The 20,892-nt window shown below is 44.5% G+C and overlaps 1 protein-coding gene across 1 annotated transcript in view; it reads left to right on the plus strand.

Moving 5' to 3' along the window:
- The first annotated feature begins 335 nt into the window (after positions 1-335).
- The window catches only part of TMEM278 (transmembrane protein 278), a 360,110-nt gene continuing 339,553 nt past the window's right edge, over positions 336-20,892 (plus strand). Inside the window, exon 1 of the mRNA XM_086920048.1 lies at positions 336-2,544. Coding sequence (XP_086776174.1) covers positions 2,275-2,544 — 270 coding nt within the window. The 5' untranslated portion in view covers positions 336-2,274. The remainder of the gene's footprint in view (positions 2,545-20,892) is intronic.

A 20,892-nucleotide genomic window follows, 5' to 3' on the forward strand; every position in this document is an offset into this window, starting at 1 on the left:
ACATTTTAGGACTCAAGAATCCATGGACATTTTAGGACTCAAGACCCCGCCGAGCCGGGAATTGAACCCTGGTCCAGGGCTGACCTCTGCTTCCCGGTCTGCCTCCTCTAACCAGTGATCCACACTTCTCCACAACGATGCCAGTGCATGAAACAGAACCTCTCCTGACCTGTGAGAGGAGGTTGCATAGTGCGCACAGGTGCAGCTCCACTCACTAAGTGATGAAAGAGATGCGGTATCAGCGCGCGCACCAGCCGCGGCCGCTCATTGGCTCTCGCGCTCAGAGAAAGCTTTGAAGCTGAGAGCGGAGCATCTTAGATCCGGCAGAGCCTGGACCGGGAGCGATGAGCGCGTTCAGCACCGAGGACTCCGGACAGCTCCGCTCCCGCTGATGTCTCTCTCGGGACAGTTCAACTCCAGGCAGCTTTTCTATGGTAGAATCCTGCTTTCTCGGACAGATCTTACACCTGCAGCTCCTCTCTCTGGCACAGCTCCGCTTACTTGGACAGAGCTTACCTTTGCAGCGCTATCACAGCTCTGTCTGCTTGGGCAGCTCTGATGCGTGCAGATCCTCTCTCTCACACAGCTCCGCCTCTGCTCGGATGTTGGCACAGCTCCGCGTACTAAGCTAACCCCGATCGTGGCGGCTTCTGTCTCTGGCACAGCTCTGCTCTCTGGCACAGCTCCGCTCTCTGCCACAGCTCTGCTTGCATGGAATGCTCCGACCTTGACAAAGCTCTTCCTCTAACCGAGCTGAAATAGCTTTGATCAGTGGAGAGCTCAGCTCCTTGCACGACTCGTGGGTCTTGAACAGCTCCGCTTACTTGGACAGCTCCTCTCCGGGCAGATTCCTTTGCATGCACAGCTCTGCTCCCAGGCACAGCGCAGGTCCTGGCACGGCTTCTTTCATTTGGATAGCTCAATTCCTGGCAGCTTCCTTTACTCTATCAAAGCTCCGCTCCTGACAACCTCTCAGGTACAGCTCCTCGCACTTACACAACCCCTGCCCTGGCTCTATCATACCGCGCCTCACTTCGACATCCTGTCCTACTTCACATTTCCGCTTATTTGGACAGCTCCGTTGCGATAAACCTCTCCACACAGCTTTGCTCGCTTTGTTAGTAGCACAACTCAGTTCTCTGACACGACCCACCAGCACAGCTCACCTTCCTACACAATAATCGCGCTGTTGCCCCGCTCCGTGTAACTGCTCCCTTTAAAAATCCCTCCTCCCTAGCAAAGCTCTCTTCTTTGTAACACAGACCTTCTTGGCGCCTCTTCCTGTCTCCACTGCGCCCGACCTAACTCCTCTCCTTCGTGGCACAGCTCCGCTCACCGGTGCGGCTCTCGGTTCTGCTTGTCCTTCACGGCTCTTGCAGCTTAGACTTAGGGGCTCTGCGTGCACCCCGTTTTTTAGGGCTGGGGGAAGAGACCTCTTTGAATGCAAGGTTAAGCAGCGGAGTCTGTCTGCAGTCACACTCTGGCGAGGCTGGCGCCAGTCCATAGAAGAAAGGCGCCGAGCCCTTACAGATGAACGGAGGCGGGTCTAGTGTCACCTGAACTTAATCCGAATACAATCTGGTCCCTGACAGTCTCTGTGGATCTCTGTCTGTCAGTCTTTCGTGCCAGCTTCCACTCACGACAAATCATCTATCATTCAGGGAGACACTGCAGGGGCACCTGTCTTACACTTCCAACCACCGCTTTCTCAGCCGCGGTGTGCCTAGAAGAGCTTCAGTTCGCAGTGCGGCGCTACCCAAGCGCTTCCATCACGTCTTCGTAAAGTGAAAGAGTCAGGAAAGGGGAGTGGATTCATTTTATTGGCTCACAGTCTTCTGCGCCCTTTCCACAAGAGCAGACAGCTGGGCGTGCGGATAAACACTGTCTGCAAAGTTTCCGGAACTGGAAAGTCCTTGCTCGTCTCTTGGATGGTGAAAAGTGAGCATTGGTCCAGCGTGTGGAGATATATCACCAGAGAATGAAATTCATTTGACTCTGCCCTAAATTCTCTGTACTTCTTATATGGTTTTCAAGGATCTCGGTCTGAAATAACTTCTCTTTGGTGACATCAATTTGCTGCAGATATCGTTGGGGTTCGCGGCCCCAAAGTTTAATCATTGAAAGTTAGAAGATTTCAGAAAGTCTTAGCACCAACCTGGACCAGGCAAAGTAAGACAAAAGCTAATTACAGAGTGAAGGAGCCATACTCAGACACTTTGTGCTAAAGGACACTGTGCTTACATTTCCAGCCAGAGAGCCGCCAGCGCCCTGAAGATGTCAGACCAAGAGATTGAGGACTATGATGTGGATAACCTGTCAGACACCTCGCGGATGATCCCCGGCCTACCCCCGTACAACATGGAGGACCAGCTGCTGCCCATGGAGCCTCGCGGCACCCTTGGGTGCTGGGCCTGGACCCTGCTCGTGTCCGCCATGAACTTCCTGGTGTTCTTGCTGAACTTCGTCTTCATGGTGGTGGTCTTCAGCATCGTGCTACTACCGACCATCATAGTCGTCTACTTTGGGTTCAAGTGTCACTCCAGGGTGAGTAACTCTACACAAAGAGCTCTCCTTCACGCCTGCCCCGGAGGGGGTATTTTGCATAGCAGTGATTGCAAACTATTGCGTCAAGGTCCTTCGCTTCACTGGGGGTGTTTCAGGCGAAAGGCGTTTGGGCCTCAAGCCTGCTGAGGTGGGTGAGTAGGGTACATCCTTGAACTCTGGCAAGGACAGAGTACTTGGGGCCTCCCTTCTCTCCTTCACTCAAGAGAGAGTAGTACAAAGCTGAGCAAAGTGGAAAGTAGAATAAGCTGCACTTATGTCTATTGTGAGAGGGCACACGTGGAAGATATCAAAGTACAATCAGGATAGAGACTATGTAAAGTCACCTCCCCTTCCCACCTAGGGGAGTGCAGGTGGACCCACTCTTCTCATCTGTGCCCAGGAGAGAAGAAGAAGCAATCCATTTAGACTATGCCGGGACTAGTGTAGTTGGACACCGTTCTCGCTCACATCTTGTAGGGACTACTGAATATAATTCTCACCTACTCCCAATAGAGAATAGCAGACGCCATTTCCCAGGGCTGAAGCTACAGAAAGCCCAGACTATTCACTTGCATCAGGCACTAAACACAACAGACTGCGGATATAAGGCTTAAATATAGTCCATTAAGCATGGATAGGGGGTCTTACTTCACCTATCAGCTGCCTCTGCTCTGTAGAGAACAGGGGAAGCCACATCCTTCCACTACACCCAGTAGGAAGTGGAAGAAGCTGTGCTGTTAAGTGCCATTGAAGGTATCCTCTCTCTCTCATGCCATGTGGAGGGCGGTGGAAGTAATTCTCTCGCTCAGTCAGGAGCGATCATATTAACTGCTTTGACATGCTACATACAAGTCATGAATGCGTAATGTAGTTTTAGTTGATGCATGACGGGTGAGCCATGCAAAAATAGTATTGCAGAATTGGTCTAAGTGTCTGTCAATGTGCACAGCACAGACTGCAAAGGTCTTCCTTAAGGGCCTGGGTCTCTAGAGTGACTATTGAAAGCACCTTTAGGTACTTGCATGGGAAATTTACAACCATGTTCAGAAAAGTTGTGGCTGACAGCAGTAGAGCAAGCTTCTTAAAAACAAAACTCATCAGCTTAAGAAGTGGCAGTCAAGTTTTTACAAACATACAGTGCAGTATGAGCTATATCAGTTCAAACTTCTGTCCCTCATAGAACTGGCACAGCACGCCCAACGCTGGTGCAAGCTTCCCTTGGACTGAACAAACAGGCAGAGCAAAGGCAGAAGGAATGAAAGCATTCAGACATACTAAAACAGTGCAGCATGGGCAGCAGTAGTGCAAGCTTCTCAAATCAACATACCAGGTACAGTTGGAGCAGGTCTTGGGCCAGCTCCTTAACATATGCATTACGAACAGCAGAAACAGCATTCATGGCAGCTTTCATAATATACACAACCGGTAATGTAAAAGCAACATCAGTGCAATCTTCCCAAATATCTAGAACAGGCACAGCTTCCTTGTGAATGGCTTTGAAGGGAAAAAAACCTGCAGCTGGGTTTTCACCAGGATCAGGGCGATCTCTCTTTTCCCCTTTGAGGGATGTTGAGGGATGAAAAAATGTAGGTGAGTTTAACTATGGTGATAGATACAGATCTATAGATGAATAACAGGCATTTACGGCTATGTGTTTCACCATGGGGTTGAGTGGCATCAAATAGACGACAGCCCCCTACCCCAGCAGCTGCACTCCATGGTTTTCCAGTGCAGCCCTGACAGGCTCTAATAGAGCCCAGCCAGAGCAGCTCGGAATTCCTTCATGACGTAGCGACAGTGCGTAACAGCTTTTGCTAACAACTTTTACTATATCATAGCAGAAACCTATTGGATTTGAATCCAGTTATCCACGCCAGTGGCTCCCTACCAGAGCCATACATACCCCGAGTGTTTACTTACACCTCTTCAACTGCCTAGTCTGCAGTAACTGCCCCATACAGAATCCCAGAGAGAGTCACAGTCTAGAATGCACAAACACTCAGAAGTGCTCTGTCTCATAGGCAGGGACAAGGGATACCACAAAGGGCTCAATCTTGTGCTCAATTTTTACTCTCTCCACTTACCCTCTCCAGGTCTTGTTTGTCATGGAACCCATTCTTCAGCTTTATCCTTTTCCTTTTCTTTTCTCCTCATCGCTCTTCCTATATCTGAGACGGTCCTCTCCACTTCTCACCCGGCTTTATTTTCTTCCACCCTGTAATTTAGCCACATTTACATCCTAGTAAACCACCACTAACAATCCCCTAATACCCCTTTTCCTACCTTTAACCCCTTCACTGCGGCGGCTATTCCGCCGCAGTGCTAAGGGGGCGGGGCGGCCGCGTGGCGGCCGCATGCTGGTGACGGAACCGCTCCATCACCAGCGTCGGTGGCGCTGTGCTTATGACGGAGCGGTTCCGTCATGGCCCGCCCCGCTCAATAGAATGCTCAGCGCAGGCGCGGAATTTGCGCCGCGCATGAGCAGCGAGCGGGCCATGACGGAACCGCTCCGTCATTAGCACAGCGCACCCGCAGCTGTGGACGGAGCGGTTCCGTCATCAGCACTTAAAGGGTTAACATAAACAACTGTACACCTGTTTACATCCTAAGAGCACTCTTGCCTGAACCACAACATCTCTCGCTTCCTATGCCCCAGCACCTCCGCTCTTGCCTATACCCCAGTATATTCTCTGCTGCCTACACTGTAGTGCTTCCCCCAACTATATTCCATTAGCACTATCTCTTCCTATACCCTAGGACTTTTATCGCTGCCAATACCTTGGTATTTATGACACTGGCCATATCTTAGTATACTACTTCCTCATACACCATAGTAAATCAACCCTATTTATGCCCTAGTACACAATTACGCACTTTTTTCTTTTGGCACATTTTCTTGGTCAAGTATCACTTTTTTCAACTTTTTAAATGAAAAGAATTTCCTTCTTTTCGGAAAGTTCAACAAGAAGTTTCACAAGTCAGGGATCAGCAAACACATACATGCATATACGCACACACATGCACATCGGCAAACACGCTAGAGTGATGTCACAGTATGGATATTGTTAATATTTTGACATTCCTGTTTATTATATTTTGAGTTGCAGATGTCATGCACATCATGAACCAACCCATCTCTAGGCTTCAGGTCATCAGACCACCAGAGCCCTCTTGTGTAAGTGATTTTCTGTCAGGGGTGGTGGGTGGATGATGCCGGGGTTCAGGCACACTTGAGACCCAATTCTATGTTTGGCACATACCTGTCAAGTAGCTACACCCAAGAGCTACACGGTTAAGAGCAATTATTTTAGGCTTGAGACAGGGCTGTGCCAATTGTGTACATAGAGTGATGACTGGGGTAAGGAATCTCTAAATTCGGTGTACTTTTTAAAGCAAAATATGCTGCATTTATTTATGCCAGAAATACAGGTATTCAAACAAAAGCCATGGGAATCGAATTTTGGGATTCTTTACCCCAGTTATCAATATATGTATAAATTGGGCACAAACCTGCCTCAAGCCTAAAATAATCCCTCTTGTGTAAGTGTCTGGCAAATATGTATTCACATATTTTAAAAAAGTACTGTGATTTATATAAGTTAGACAAATAAAGCACACCCTTAAGATGACCATTAAAGAGAAGGAACCTGTTCTGGGAAGGGTGTGGTTTTGATTGTAAATGAGTGTAGCTCGGCTGTTGCACACTGATTGTGGTTAGCTGCAATGTCTACGCAAAACATGCATCTGTTTATTCAATGCACGTCCTAGTGCTCCTACAAGAGGAACCCTGTTTAATATTCGCACGTCAGTAATTACTACGGAGCATCTGTTTGTAAATGCTTGTTGGAGTAAAGAAGAGCAGTGGCTTAACTAAAGCCTCGAGAGTCCGCACTGTGTGTGTGTGGGGTGGGGGGCTCTGGGGCCCCCCTCCAGCACTGGCAGGTTCCTGACCTGAGAGCTCCAAATTGGGTCCAGGCCATGGAGGGCCCCTGCATGTACAATACAGGGGGCCCCTTTAGTTTTGTTGCGCCTCTGAAGAAGAGACCACGGGGGCGTAGGACTTGAGTTAGATGTGCATAGGGAGGCGGACTAGAAAGTAAAATCAGTCCTGGAAAAATGTTCATTCCACCTCCTAACTGCAGAAGGTTGTGACTAGGGGCTTTCATTGTTGTGTCATAGCAGCTCATCTCATTCTGCTCTGAAAGTGGACAATGGACTGACCTTCAAACCCAAGATTCTCAGTGTAGTTGGCTTCGGTCTTCTTAAAATTCTAAGGAAATTTCTTCCCTTTTTGTCACATGCCCATAGGAGGGTTACGGTACAGGCCTTGATTGGATCACGGTTGGACTATGCCAACATACTCTACCTAGGCCTCCCGGAGTATCTTCTCACCCGTCTTCAATCTGTTCAAAATTCGACTGCAAGGGCCATTTTTGGCCTCAGCCGAAGGTCTAACACCTCTGCTCTTTTAAATTCGCTCCACTGATTGCGGGTGCGCAAACGCATTGTCTTTAAGACTCTTATCACGGCGTTTAAATCCCTACACAGCACCGGCGTCTTCTATTTAAGGAGAAGAGTGCGCTTTTACTATCCTTCCAGATACCTGCTATCCGCTGCTCAAGCGTTGGCTATTGTTCCTGCTAGTAAACGAGCTCGTATGGGGGGACGTTCATACAGACTTTTGGCACCTCAACTGTGGAACAAATTTCCACTCTCCCTCAGGAAGCTAGATAATTTGCTCTCCTTTAGGAAGGAGTTCAAGACTTGGCTATTTGGACAATAGACCTATGCGATTCTCGGCCTAGCCCCTGCAGGTCTGTATAGCGCTGGGACACTCTGCCCGAGTAGCTGAGCGCTCTATAAGACAACCCTTAACATATCATAACATAACAAAGCAACCCCCTCTCATGCCGGCCACCTGTAAAGGGCCAGAGTTCGAGAATGGCTATTCAGACCTGTGTACAAGGAGCACCTCCCACAGCCAGAGGGTCTGGCAAAGCCCCTTTATCGAAGATGGCCGTGCGCTAGACAGGTGGATTCACTGTTGAGCAAAGCATCCCTAGTAGGCATGGTCCATCCCCACAAAAGTTCCTGAAGTTGACTCTTGAAACCTCTAGTGATCATTGTTGAAATTTCCCAATTTTTTGTTAGAACAATCCTCAATAGATTCTGTTCAAAATTGACTATATAGAAATGATGAGCCAATTGTACAGGCCAGTGCTCCCTAAAAGACCAATAGGGGTAGCAAAAAGACATTCACGCCAAGCTTGCTAGCGACAATGGACCCGAGACTGTGTGCACAACTGGGCCTCATTTTGAAAATACTTCTCAAAGCACACTGTGCTGCTTAGTAGCCATTACATAGGAAAACCTTGCCATACTCCACAAAAAAAGAACACTAATATAGAAACAGAAACAGACAGACATCCACCGAAGAAAGTATTCCACCTAAAATCCAAGTAAAAATATGGTGACTATAAAAATGTCATGGACCAAAATATCAAAGTAAAGGATACTGTGCATTTTCTGTTTTCCTATAACAGCAAAGTTTCAAATATTGTTTTCTGTTGTTTTTTGTTAGGGGGTTTTGATATATTGTATTACATTATTATTTTATTATATATGTTGTTGTAGAATAGTTTAATTCGTTTTTAAAGCAATATATATTTTTTAGGTGGCTGGTTTTATTGAAGGATTAGCAGATTAGTCTTTTAATTTATATATAATAATGTTGAATAATATATTGCATTATTTTATAAAACATAAAGTGTAAACATTTTTAATTCATGGTCATATTTTAGTTTCAATTTGTTGGTCTCTTATGGGGTGATTGTGTGGGTAGTGTTTTTTATTATATAATCATTTATATCAATTATCTAATTTGGGAATTGTTTTATATTTTAATTTTAGCTTATTTTTTAATTGTATTAAATTTGAATGTGGGCTTGTGAGGTTTATTGAGGGATTAGGTGGGTAGTTTATATATCTATAACTATTTTTGAATTCAAAAATAGAAGTTGTTGTATTATTTAAAACAATTCTTTATATACTTTTAAAATAAATATTAGTAATATTTTAATGGGTGATGAGATTATTGAGGTAAAGGGCGGGTATTTTGTTTGTAAATAGGATTTATACAAATGTATGTATGTAAATGTATGTATGTATGTATTCATTCACAGTTTAAATATTCAAAATGCAAAAATGTTATATTTTATGGTTTATTTTATGTGTGAGTTTGAGGATATGTTTTATTCAATTTTTTAATAGTTTTCATTTGAGCAATTGTGTTAAATATTTAATTTGTAAAAAATATTTTAGGTTTTGTGTCCAATTTTATTGGTTTTTATGTTTTGCTATTTTTTCAAACAATGTCTTATTGCTTTTTAATGAATATGTGTAATGTTTAGGTGTAATCAATCTGACCACACAGATATATGCCCTTACCCCAATGTTTGTTAGACCGGAGTTGGAATAGTGAATTGGACAGCCAAAATAAATCCGTTTTCTACAGTGTTTGCTAGACTGGCTTTCAAATACTTAATTTTATAGCAACCACCACAAAGCATGCACTTTGCCTACAGTAGCAGCTGCTACCGGACTCAGCTGGGGGAAATGAAAAAGATAAAATAAAAAAAAAATACTTACCTGGCTACGGCTGGTGTTGCCGCCGACCTCCTCTGATCCTCTTCATCTTCTTGTCTTCTTCCTGTCTGGAGTCCAGCAGCAGGAAGCGCCCGGGCTCCCAAGCTCCCCTGACCAATTACAATACTGCAATGCAGCATTGTGATTGGTCTGATTGGCATAGTTCAGCACTCAGACCAAGCTTGGGAGTCTGTGCCATGTTCTCCACTCAGGCTATGATGCAGTCAATGGAGAACATAGTAAGTGTGCATGACTGTTTGCCAGGCACCAGAGGGCTGGTCAAAATGTCATACACACTTGGAGTGCCACCACTCCTCTCCCTGCAGTGCTCTGGTGTCACAGGATACAGCCTCACCCCCAGGAAACAACAGAGTCACTGCAGTAGGAAAAACAAAATGATAACATAACGTTATTATAATTTATTATTCCCTTTTTCACTGCTCAGAGAGCAGTGGGGCGACATTCCTCCGCCTTAGCGGAGGAGCCACCACTGTTTGCCTAATGTTTCTTAGATTGAAGTTAGAGTAGTAAATCTAATCAGCAATGTAAACACTTTCCCCAATGTTTCTTAGACTGGAGTTAGAAACATAAACCATTTCCCTATCCCTCTCAATGTGTGCACTTTTGCCAACATTTGTTGGACTGGTGGTAAAATAGTAGAAATCGTCGATCCAACACTCCCATTACAATTATATGCACTTTCCCGAATATATTTCAGACTGGAGTAAGAATAGTAAATTGGACTCCACCCATGTATGCACTTTCCCCAGTGTATGTTAGACTACAGTCAGAATATGAACTTCGCCCCTCCGCCCCATATTACCATTGTATGCCAGTGTTTGTTAGTTGGAAGTTAGAATAGTGAATCAGACTGTCTAATGTACACATTTTCCCCAGCGTTTGTTGGAGTGAAGTTGGAATAGTCCATTTGTTCCACTCCTATGTATGCACTTTCTCAGTGTTTGTTAAACTGAAATGTGGTTTAGTATTTTAAAAATATCAGTTTTTGTCATATATGATAAAATGACTTTCTAATGCCTTAATACATATATAATATGTTTTTGGTGTTCTTTTGAAATTATGATTATAAATGTTTCATTAGCGCTTTATTACTCAATATAAATTAATTGTTTTTTGTTTACAAATTTAATTTGTATAATACATATTTTCTAATTTAGAATGTAATAGTTGATGTGTTTAAAATAATAATTACATCTGTTTTAGAGTTGTTCTTCATTTACCTATCCCCTGCAAGTGAAAATTGTATGATTTAAAATTTTGAGAAATTTCACAAATGTTATGAATTTTGCCAGCATCATTTAAGTTTCACCCACCATGCCTACTGAAATTCTGTTATTCTGCCTTGGAGACAATAATCTTAAACATATTTGAGCAATAGATTTCAAAACTCATGATTTGTATTCAATATTTCTAAGCAGAAGTGCTCCTGTTGACGAAAACATTTTTTACATTATGCTTTGCAAAGTCTGCAAATCTGCCACAGGCTTGTGATGCTCTAAAAACTGAACATTTTCTACTGATGCCAAAATACAATGAAGGAAACCCATTTTTCCGCTGTAATAAGTTTAGTTCCCATTGACCAAATTAAACCATTTCAAAATGGACACAGTCCATGTACAAAAGATTGTGCAGATGTGTCAGAGGAGTCAAACAATATAGTTGGATGCCTAACCGAGTCACTTTTGCAAATAATATGGGAATCACCATTGGTGACTTTCATTACAAGCCACTCAAAACTCGCTTAACGAAAATTCACCTTTTGTTTTTACTCTAGCCATGTGCCTTTTCTTAGTTTGATGAGTTTTCATCCTCCCATTTGTAAGTCATAAGGAAGAACAAGAATTTGCAATGCAATCGTTCTCGCTTTTGGGACCTTCTAAGTATTTAGCCTGGTTGCTGAAACAGCTACTGTTCTTTAACATGGAGGGAAAGTAAGCACCAAACTGCATTACACAATACGTATGGGAACACTTGGAGAGAAATATTGCCTTTCAGTGGGAAATGGTATAGTCCAAAGCTCTGTTTTTAATATAAATCACAGCCTTTGGTGGTCATATCACTGAAAATATAAGATTTAAAAATTTTTAAAATTATATTCTACTTGTGCTCGTGGAAGACAATTTCTATGAACTGGAATCTAGAGAATGTTAAAGTGATTCTGGTATTTTACTGACCTCTGCTGGTCGATTTCAATCAAGAAAGTTAAATAGAGGCAGTTTCCAGAAAAATTAAAAAAAAGATGTCCCTCAGCAGAAAGCAATTCTGGTATTTTACTGACCTCTACTGGTCGTTTTCTATCAAGACAGCAAATAGAGGCAGATGAACAAGCAGAAAGCAATTCTGGTATTTTACTGACCTTTACTGGTTGTTTTCTATCAAGACAGTTAAATAGAGGCAGTTGAACAGAAAAAAAGTCCCTAAGCGGAAGCAGATACGTCCTAGGGTGATCTCCAGAGCCCACAAAGTACATGCACAAATAAGTATATACTAAAGTATATACAAGAGGTCTCAAATGCTCGACCTAAAAAGAAAATGGACAGAGAACCAGCTCCTGAATTTTATTTCAGTTACTGTCAATGAATATTTACTGAAAAAAAATGAAGGCCTCATTTACAAGTTTTTGACTCAGGGCAGCGCAGTGAGTCACTTTGCTGCACTGCATCGAAAGGAAAGAGCAGGAATGCATCATATATAAGTTATGCAGCACATTCCTGTCCTTTCCCACTGCACTGGCCCTGTTTTGGCTGCTTTCTGCCAACAATGGTGCTAGGGCATCTGCGTTTCAGGGATGATCGTTTCTGTCCAGGAAGAGACACCTTCCTGTGCAAAAATGATCAATGGAGGCGTTTTCCTCCTTCATGTGCGCTGTAGAATGCAACACACATAGAAAGAGGAAAAAACAAGAGAAATAAAGGTATTTCTCCCTTGTTATGCCTCTCCTGGGGAGGCGTAGGCTATTGATGCATTCCCAGGTGTGCAAGTCCTTGTACATCTGGGAATGCGTCAAAACCAATGGGTGTTGCATGGGAACACCCACCGCAACGCCCATGGAACGCCTCCTTGACGCAAAGTAAGGCTTTACTTCATAAATATTAGGTCATGCAAAGCCACGCAGAGTGGCTTTGCGTCGCCTATATATATGATTGAGAGGCCTGCGCTACCGGAGCATAAAAAATAGTGACTCCCTGGCGCCGCCGGTTTCTTGTAAATAAGCCCCCAAGTGTCTTGCAGGAAGGTGTGTGACATCTCTTGAAAGTGAATAAATATGATGGGGGGCTTCTAGGATTATAGGTAGATAGAGGGACTGTGATGGATGTCCAAAGCTGGGAGTCTAAACAGCAGTATGTGTTGAGGAATCTGAGACCTCTTCCCACCCGCACTGTTTTAACCCGAGTTGAAAAGAAGCAACAATCTTGGCTGAACTGCTGTGCTGGAAGGTCTTGCAGTGGAAGAGTTTCTGTAAATGATCTGGATTAGATCAGAGAACACTTTTAAGGACAATTTAGAGAATCTGATGGGGCAAGTACATGCCCTAAGGCAGGGGTCTCCAAACCGGTCCTGGAGGGCCGGATCCATGCCAGATATTTGGGATATCCCCATTGAGATACATGTAGTAAATTTAAAAATCTGGCATAGATCCGGCCCTCCAGGACCGGTTTGGAGACCCCTGCCCTAAGGTCTTGGCTAGTGCCATGGGAGCCAGAGGCACAGCTATCGAAGATGCAGCAGGTGCAATGGCACAATAGCCCAGGCCTGTGCATGTCACTATGCACTCCTGCCCCCTCCAATGTGTTAAGGGAGCCTGTATTCTATGCCTGGAACCCTGGCTGTGCCACTGACAGGAGAGGTCGAGACCCTTGAGCATGGGCAGGTATATGGAATATTGTTCTGGGACACCCCACAGGTGCTTGCAATTCTGGAGTCGATTCTGAAGTCAGGGTAGGAAAGTGGTCATGCAGCTAAATATTGCTTTGATGAGATGACAGGGCAGCCTTTGCGGGCTTTGAGGGAGCTGAGTGCAAGAGACTTCATGGAGCGAGACAGGTTTGAACTAATACAGTTCAATATTCTGCGCAGGCAGTCATGGCCAGCATAACTCGCGGGAGGGGGGGGGGTCACGCGGGTAGGGGGGCACGTGGGAGGGAGGTTTCATTTTAATAGAGAAATATATATATATATATAACTTACCTTAGCCGTCCCTAGCCGTTCCCGCGTCGTCACTGCTTCTCTGCTCCTCTCAGGAAGCAGGCAGTCTCCCTCCCCTTCCCTAAGCCTATCACAATGCTGCAATGGCATTGATTGGTGTGGATGGCGCCCAGACAGGCGCCTATGGGGAGGCCATTTTCTCCATGTAGGCTGCATGCAGGCTACATGGAGAAAATGGCAGAGTGCGCATGACAGGTTAGTCAGGGCCTGCAAAATTGGGCTAGCCACTCCTCCCCTGCCCTGTTTAAGGACCGCCCAACCACCCGCCCCCAACCAAACCCTTCTGCTTTCTCGCAGTGCGAGAAGCAGTAACATGAAATGGAAATCATAGCATTTTATGTTACTGCTTCTCGCACTGCGAGAAAGCAGTGAGGCTGAGCTCCTCCGCCCATATGGAGGAGCCGCTCCTGTGTGCAGGCCCCTCCTAACGCCCAGCAAACGGAGCAGAATAGATCGAGGGGTCTTCGACACAAGCCCAAGATGTTCCACAAGCAGAGCTGTTTCAATGCAACTGTTCTGGCAGTGAATGTAATATACACATCAGTTATACAAAGACACACCAGTCCTGAGAAGTGTCTGCTGGGGCTTCTAAATCATGCAAAAACTGAAAATCTCTGGAAATTTGCTTAGCATATATTGTCTTTAGCTAAAAGGAAACTGGCCCTAGCTCCTGTGATCACTGAGTGAAACTAAACTCGGCTTATGCAGGTAGGCAGAAGCAGAGAGTGTCACTTGTCGAGGCTGCAGATGAGAGGGTGTCTCAACTTACCAGGGACAATGATGAAAAGGAGCTGAGGTTGGGAGCTAACCATGCGACAATATTGTTGATGTAAAGTACCAACACTGGGTGCTTCAGCAGTCGATGCGTCCCGTCTGTGCTCACTGACGGACAACGGTTGCAATGGACTCTGGTTGCAGATAAAGTTCCATTGAGATTGGTGGGCTTTGATGGAGTTAAACATAATGCAGTAATGCTTGCACAATGTTTTATTTTGTTGCTAGTTGATTTCAGTTGATGATAAGCTGCAGAAAATGAAAAGAAAACGTTTTTATGTCAGTGAAGCGTCACTGGTGGGGACCAATAACTAATGGATGTCCTGTTTTCTTTTCTTTGTTGACTAGTGAACAAAAAACAAATCTTTTCTATTTTTTTTTAAATGACAACTTCATTATATATAATAATGTTCTTACATTGTGCTCCCCGGGAATGCTGTGCTGTAGTTCTTCAGGGGAGATAACAATAGATAAGAATTATAAAAGAGAAGTTTTATCTGAGAAAGCAAATTTTATAAACTATGGGGCTTATTTACAACCCCATTGCACCGCTGGTGCGTCACTATTATCGACGTCACGGCAGCGCAATGGGCTTCTCCATATTTACATAAAGTCGCCCTGCGTGATTTTTTATGGCCTTGTAAATATATTTTCCTTTCACACATAACTCTGCGTAAAAGGAGTGTTCCATGGGTCTTGGTGTGGGTGTTCCCGCGCAGCATCCATGGAACTTTATGCATTACCAGGTTTAGAAGTATTTTGTAAACCTGGGAATGCGTCAGAATTCTCCACCTCCCCAGGGGATGCCAACAGCGGCGCAACACGGAGAAATACTTTTATTTCTCCTTGTTTTTTCCTCTTTCCTCGTGTGCTGCATTCTGCAGCATGAATAGAAAGAAGGAAATGCCTTTAATGATGGTTTTTGTTCAGGAAGGTGTCCCTTCCCACTCAAAAACAATTATCCTCTCAATGCAGGCACCCTTGCAAAATCCTGAAAGGCTGAATGCAGTGGCACACAGCTGCTATTTGTGCACCAACGCACTGGAGAAGGACAGGAATGCACCATATCTTGTAGATAAGGCAAATTCCTGCTTTCTTATTTTGATGCAGAGTAGTGCAGCACGAAGGCTTGCTGTGCTGCTGTGCGACAAAATATTTTAAATGAGGCCCTATGTTTTTTTGTCTGGTTGGTGTTGTAGGTGAGCTGAAAAGTGTCCTTAAGTTACAGCACTTTGAGACAGGGCCAGATGATAACAAAGGTGGTATCAGGTGGGTGGGGCGGATGGTGCTTGGAGATTCTATTCCTTCTGTATCTATTTAGGAGTGTGCCTTCACCAGTTCTTTTTTATGTTAGCCACTAGGTGGTGTTCTTGCAGCAGTCCCTGTCAACCTCTTCCCTGGCAATTCACAACTCCAGCAGAGAGCAATGTCAAGTTATGTTTTTTTTCAGTGATAAACTCCTCATTTTCATACTTGTTTAATTTCCCGGTTATGCTTCACATTTGCCAGTTTTTTTCTGCGCCTTGCACATAATCTTCTCCACATATAAAAAATACATATTTAACTGTAATTGAACTTAGTCTAGATGGAAAATGCATGCCGTTTTTTTCTCAGCAAGTTCACCTTTTGCTGAGCTTCCATACACAGAATTTGTCTTTGCTGAGTTTCCATGCACTAATTTTGTCTTTGCAAGTAAACCTGTGGCCTCATTTATGTGATTTTGGCGTTGGGCAGCAGCAAGGCACCTTGCTGTGCTGCGCTACTCTATGCCAAAGTGAAAGGGCAGGAATGCACCATATTTAGCAAGACTGTGAATTCCTGTTCTTTCTTCCTGCGCTAGTGATGATTTGGTGGCCTAGCGCCAACATAGGCACCCTTGGGCCATGGTGCATGGGTGCCTCTGTTGCATGCAGGATTGTTTTTGTGCAGCCGGGTCACCTTCCTGCACAAAAACATTCTTATGAGGCGTTTGCCACTTTCCATGTGTGCTGAGGAAAAAATGTGCAGGAGAAATTAAGCTATTTCTCCTCATTATGCCTCACCTCAGGAGGCTTATGGATTTGGCATTTCCCCAGGTTTACATATTACTGTAAATCTGTGGCAGAGTCAAATTCCTTGGGTGTTGAGTGGGAAAACCCACCGCAGCACCCATGGAACGCCTCCTGGACGCAGAGTAAGGCGATGCAGTGATTTGCCTTACTTGTGATTTATGGGGCCACTCAAAGCCAGGCAGGGTGGCTTTGTCTGGCTTCATAAATCTTTACGAGAGCCCTGCCTCACACATGTACCACTTTATGTGGTGCAAAAGTGAAGCAGGCTCTCAAAAATAAGCCCCCAAATCTTATACATATAAGCAACAAAAAGTGTAGCGAAAGTTACCCAAAAGAGGCAAAATTATAAAAACTGCAAACTTGGCATAGATTTTCATTGAGCTTTGCAAGGACTGGCACATAAACTTCTCCCATGTGTAGGCATTATGGACTTTTGAACTTCATGTACAGTGCTACAAATGGAACCATGCACTCTGGGAAGCCACAAATTGTGAGCTGACAGGTGGGCATCAGCAGGGAGAAGGAAAGTCAGAAGAGGTGAAATCAGTAGCAGCCAGCTTATATTTTGCAAATTCTACTACCAAAAAATAGACCTGTAGAAATGCTGGAGAAAAGCTGTTCCAGCTATCATTACTGGCCACGGAGACCACATTTTACAAACTGCTGTATTTTGTCACTTCACTTAAGACAAATTCAATGAAAACAAGCGTGGTCCTAATTCACACCTTTAGTGTGACAGGACTTTTTGAAATTTCATTACAAAAACAGATTTTAATATCCACATGGAAATGGGAAGGTAAAAGATAGCTTAGTGTGCCGTTTGTTCTTACCTTAGACATTTTTTTATCTTAGAGATATTTTAAATCTGCAGGATATGGATTTCTTCCCAAACACACACTTTTAGCCCAAGTCCAAAAGCCGAACCAGGTCTGCTGCATTTTCAAAGAAATACAATACTTACATAATTCAAAATATATAGAGGTATGAAAGTCAAGATTGTCTTCCGAAAGAGGGGCAGAAGGAAAGAATGAGCAAATACATGGGGAGTGCTGAACACTTTTCCTCCTTCTCCTAAAAGATATAAATATGTAAAAAGAAATGGTAATATAATGTAATGTAAGTTGGATTTGTAGAGTGCTGCTTATCACACACAAGAGTATCCAGGCGCTGGATGGTTTGCATTTTTATTCTATTCTTTCAGTTGCCCCCCCCCCCCACACACCCCCACCCCACAAAACACAGCTGTAGAATATTCAAAGGGTTATTGGCATTTCTCCTGCATCCCCCTTGTTCTTCCATCACAGCAAAAAACAACTTGCCATTGTTTGTGAACTCAAGGTTTGCAAAATGATTGGTAGGGCCCAGGTCACCTGACCACACTTTTAATTTAAATTGGGAAGAAATGCAGCTGGGCGCAAGTGCAGCAGTCTTAACCACTTGTGAAATTGAAGCATTAATCTGCATTTCAATACTGAATAAGCAGTTCATTTATTTTCTAAATCTTTGTTCCTTCCCCCTCTGCTCACTCACTTCCTGGTGTGTATCTTCCACCTCTACGCGCCTGTGGTGACTGGTGATCTCTGAAGGAGATGGTGTGTAATATGTGGCCAGAATTCTAGTGCACAAGCTAGTGTGCTTAATTTTTTCCAGGAGGGTTGGGGAGTCTCCCAAAGAAGGGGTCAAACACTATGGGACATATTATCAAGGGGGTTTATCTCCGCTTTTTTGGCTTTAAAAGCCAAGAAAGCGGAGATAAAATTATCTCCCTATTACCTAGCTGTCGCTAACACCAGTTAGTGACAGCTAGTAGGAGATAGCGACCATCTTGGGCCCCACTTTGCATGTCAGTGATATTTATCACTAATAACATGCAAAGTGGGCGTGCCAAGATATTAGCGACTGGAAACAGTCGCTAACATCGCTATCTCCTATTACCAACTATTGGAGATATTCGCGCTAAGCGCGAATATCTCCAAAAGCTAACACCTGCCCTGAGCAGTTCTTAGCCATGTTATCCAATTGGAGGTGGATAACATGGCTAAGAGCATTAGCTCGGTAATGCATGAATATCGCTGACTTTTCAGCGATATTCATGCATTGCGGCCGATTTTTATCGCATTTGCGATAAACCTTGGTAATACCAAGGTTTATTTGCGATAAAAATCGCCGCAGCTTAGCGGTAAATTTTTGTCTCTAACCAAGCAATAGCGATAATTATCGCTATTGCTTGGTAATATGCCTCTATATTTTTAAGCATAATTTTAACCGAAGTTACTAAAAAGCTAAGTGCTCACCCCTTATGTTAGCTACTGTTTCAAGTATGCCTGGGCCAGAATATCACTGTGGGTTTCCCCCTTAGGTCAGGAATTATCTCTAATATTCCTTGGCGAGCATTTTATAATGGATGTCCCCCATATCCCGTAGTTGGCCTCCTTATGCCAAAAATAACTGATATGCCAGTGCTAGATTACTGCCATGGAAGCCTCTTTAGTCCATAGGTGCCCCCATTTTTTAAACAAACACCTCTGTTTATATAAAGGCTAGCATTTTGCCATAGATACCCCCGTATGCAAAGAATTACCGCTAGTATTCCAGCGCCTGCATTTTGATATGGGACCCTCCCCCACCCATGTGCATGGGTGTCCACCCCATAAGTCAAGAATTAACTCCAGTATGTTAGAATTAGAAGCACATGCACAAGCATAACATGCACACCCTCTCACACACTGTCACTCACACACCCATTATTTTTCCAGCCTCCTTGTGTTGTCTTTGCAAAGCTTCACTGCTGCTGCCCGTGCTATCCCATAATGGCATGTTAGTGAAGCTTGGTAAACACATTTTGCCAAAACACTATTCCAAAGTCATATACAAATGACATTTTCAGTGCTTGTTTTCATGCATGATATGAATCAACAGTGCCTATAGATAAAATAGATGAACATGGTTTACATGCTGATCAAGCAGTAACATCATTGGAAATTGACTAGATCACCTTGTAAAAGGTAAAAACATGGAGGCTGATGCGCAAAGAGCATCTTGTAGTATGTTTAGTAGTACTACCATGGTACTACTAAAGTGATATTCAGAAACCTACTGATATTCAGAAAGCTATGAGTGTTAACCTCTTCCTCTCCCATCTTGTCTGTGGGGAGATACTCACACATGTAAGTTTACTACTTAGGACCCAATTATGATGTTTTTCGGAGTTGCCTCCAACCGACATCATCGAAGGATCGGGACCGACCGACTTCTAGTTGGCGGTCCTGACCGCCTAATTATGATGCGACCGCATGCAGTCGCATTCTCCCATTTCCCTATGGTAGCTTGTGCTACGGCCATAACCTGGTCGTAGCACAAACTTCCATAGAGAAATGGGAGAATGTGTTCATCTCTGCACCACGTGGCAGGCACCTCAAGGTGCCTGCCACACAGTGCAGAGATCCACAGGGGGGCTCCTGTATCCCCACGGCCACCAACCAGAGGCCGCAAAAAGAAGGGGGCCCTGCTAGGGGCCCCCAAACTTGCTATGTAACAGGCTTTCCATGGCAGAAAGCCCGGCATGGAAAGCCTGTAGGAAACCTTGCATCGTAATTCCAACAGCAGAAACGCTATCCATTGGAATTATGGGACGGTCTCAGACTGGCTGACAGGCTCCATGAGCCTGTCGGAATCCAGCCGGAATGACCGGCCGTTTTCAATTCTGATTGCCTATGTTGTAATTAGGCAGTCGGAATTGAAACCCATTATCTCGGTAGGAAAGCCTCTAACCTAAGGTCAAAGGCTTTCCGACTGAGATCGTAATAGGCCCCTTAGTAGTAAATGTTGGCGGAATAAAGGGGGTTGGTGGAAGCAAAGGCATACTATTAAGTGGGAGAGGGTAAGGAAGGAGTAGGGAGGGGTTTAGAGAGGGTTAGGGAAATGTTTAGGATGAGAAAAGAGAGTAAACCTATTGCTATTCACAAACAGCAATTCTAAAGTTACTACATTCAAAAAGAGACACAAACAATCGCAAATTACCCAAACTCAAAGCAGGAGCAAGTTTAGCACCAGAAACAGCGAACCACTCAATCAATCAGTCAATCAAACAGGGAGTTTTAAGCACGCTACTCATGCGCGAGGGTCTCAAGGCACTGGGGGAGGGGGGGGGGTGGAGCAGCTCTGGTCAGTCAAAGAGCCAGGTCTTGAGGGTCATCCTGAAGATGTGCAGGGTGGAGGAGCATCTGATATCAGTAGGCAGCTTGTTCCAGGCCTTGGCTGCGATGTAGGAGAAGGTTCTTCCACATGTTCTTGCTGTATGGATGTGCAGGGGTTCAGCGAGGGTGAGGTCGGCGGATTGGAGGTTCCTCTTGGGTACGTGGAAGGAGATTCTGTCTTTGAGATATTGAGGTCTGATGTTGTGGAGGCATTTGTAGGTATGGGTGAGTATCATGAAGGTTACTCGCTTCTCAACGGGGAGCTGGTGAAGGTCTCGTAGGTGTTGGGCGATGTGTTTGTGTGGAGAGATGCAGAGGACGAATCTGGCTGTGGTGTTCTGGTTTGTGGAGCAGAGACTTGTTGATTCCGGCATAGAGAGCGTTTCCATAGTCCAGTCTGCTGGTTATGAGTGTGTGGGCGACAGCCTTACTTGATTCAGGGGGATCCATTTGAA

Source organism: Lissotriton vulgaris, chromosome 5 (genome assembly GCF_964263255.1).
Source record: "Lissotriton vulgaris chromosome 5, aLisVul1.2, whole genome shotgun sequence".
Lineage (NCBI taxonomy): Eukaryota > Metazoa > Chordata > Amphibia > Caudata > Salamandridae > Lissotriton > Lissotriton vulgaris.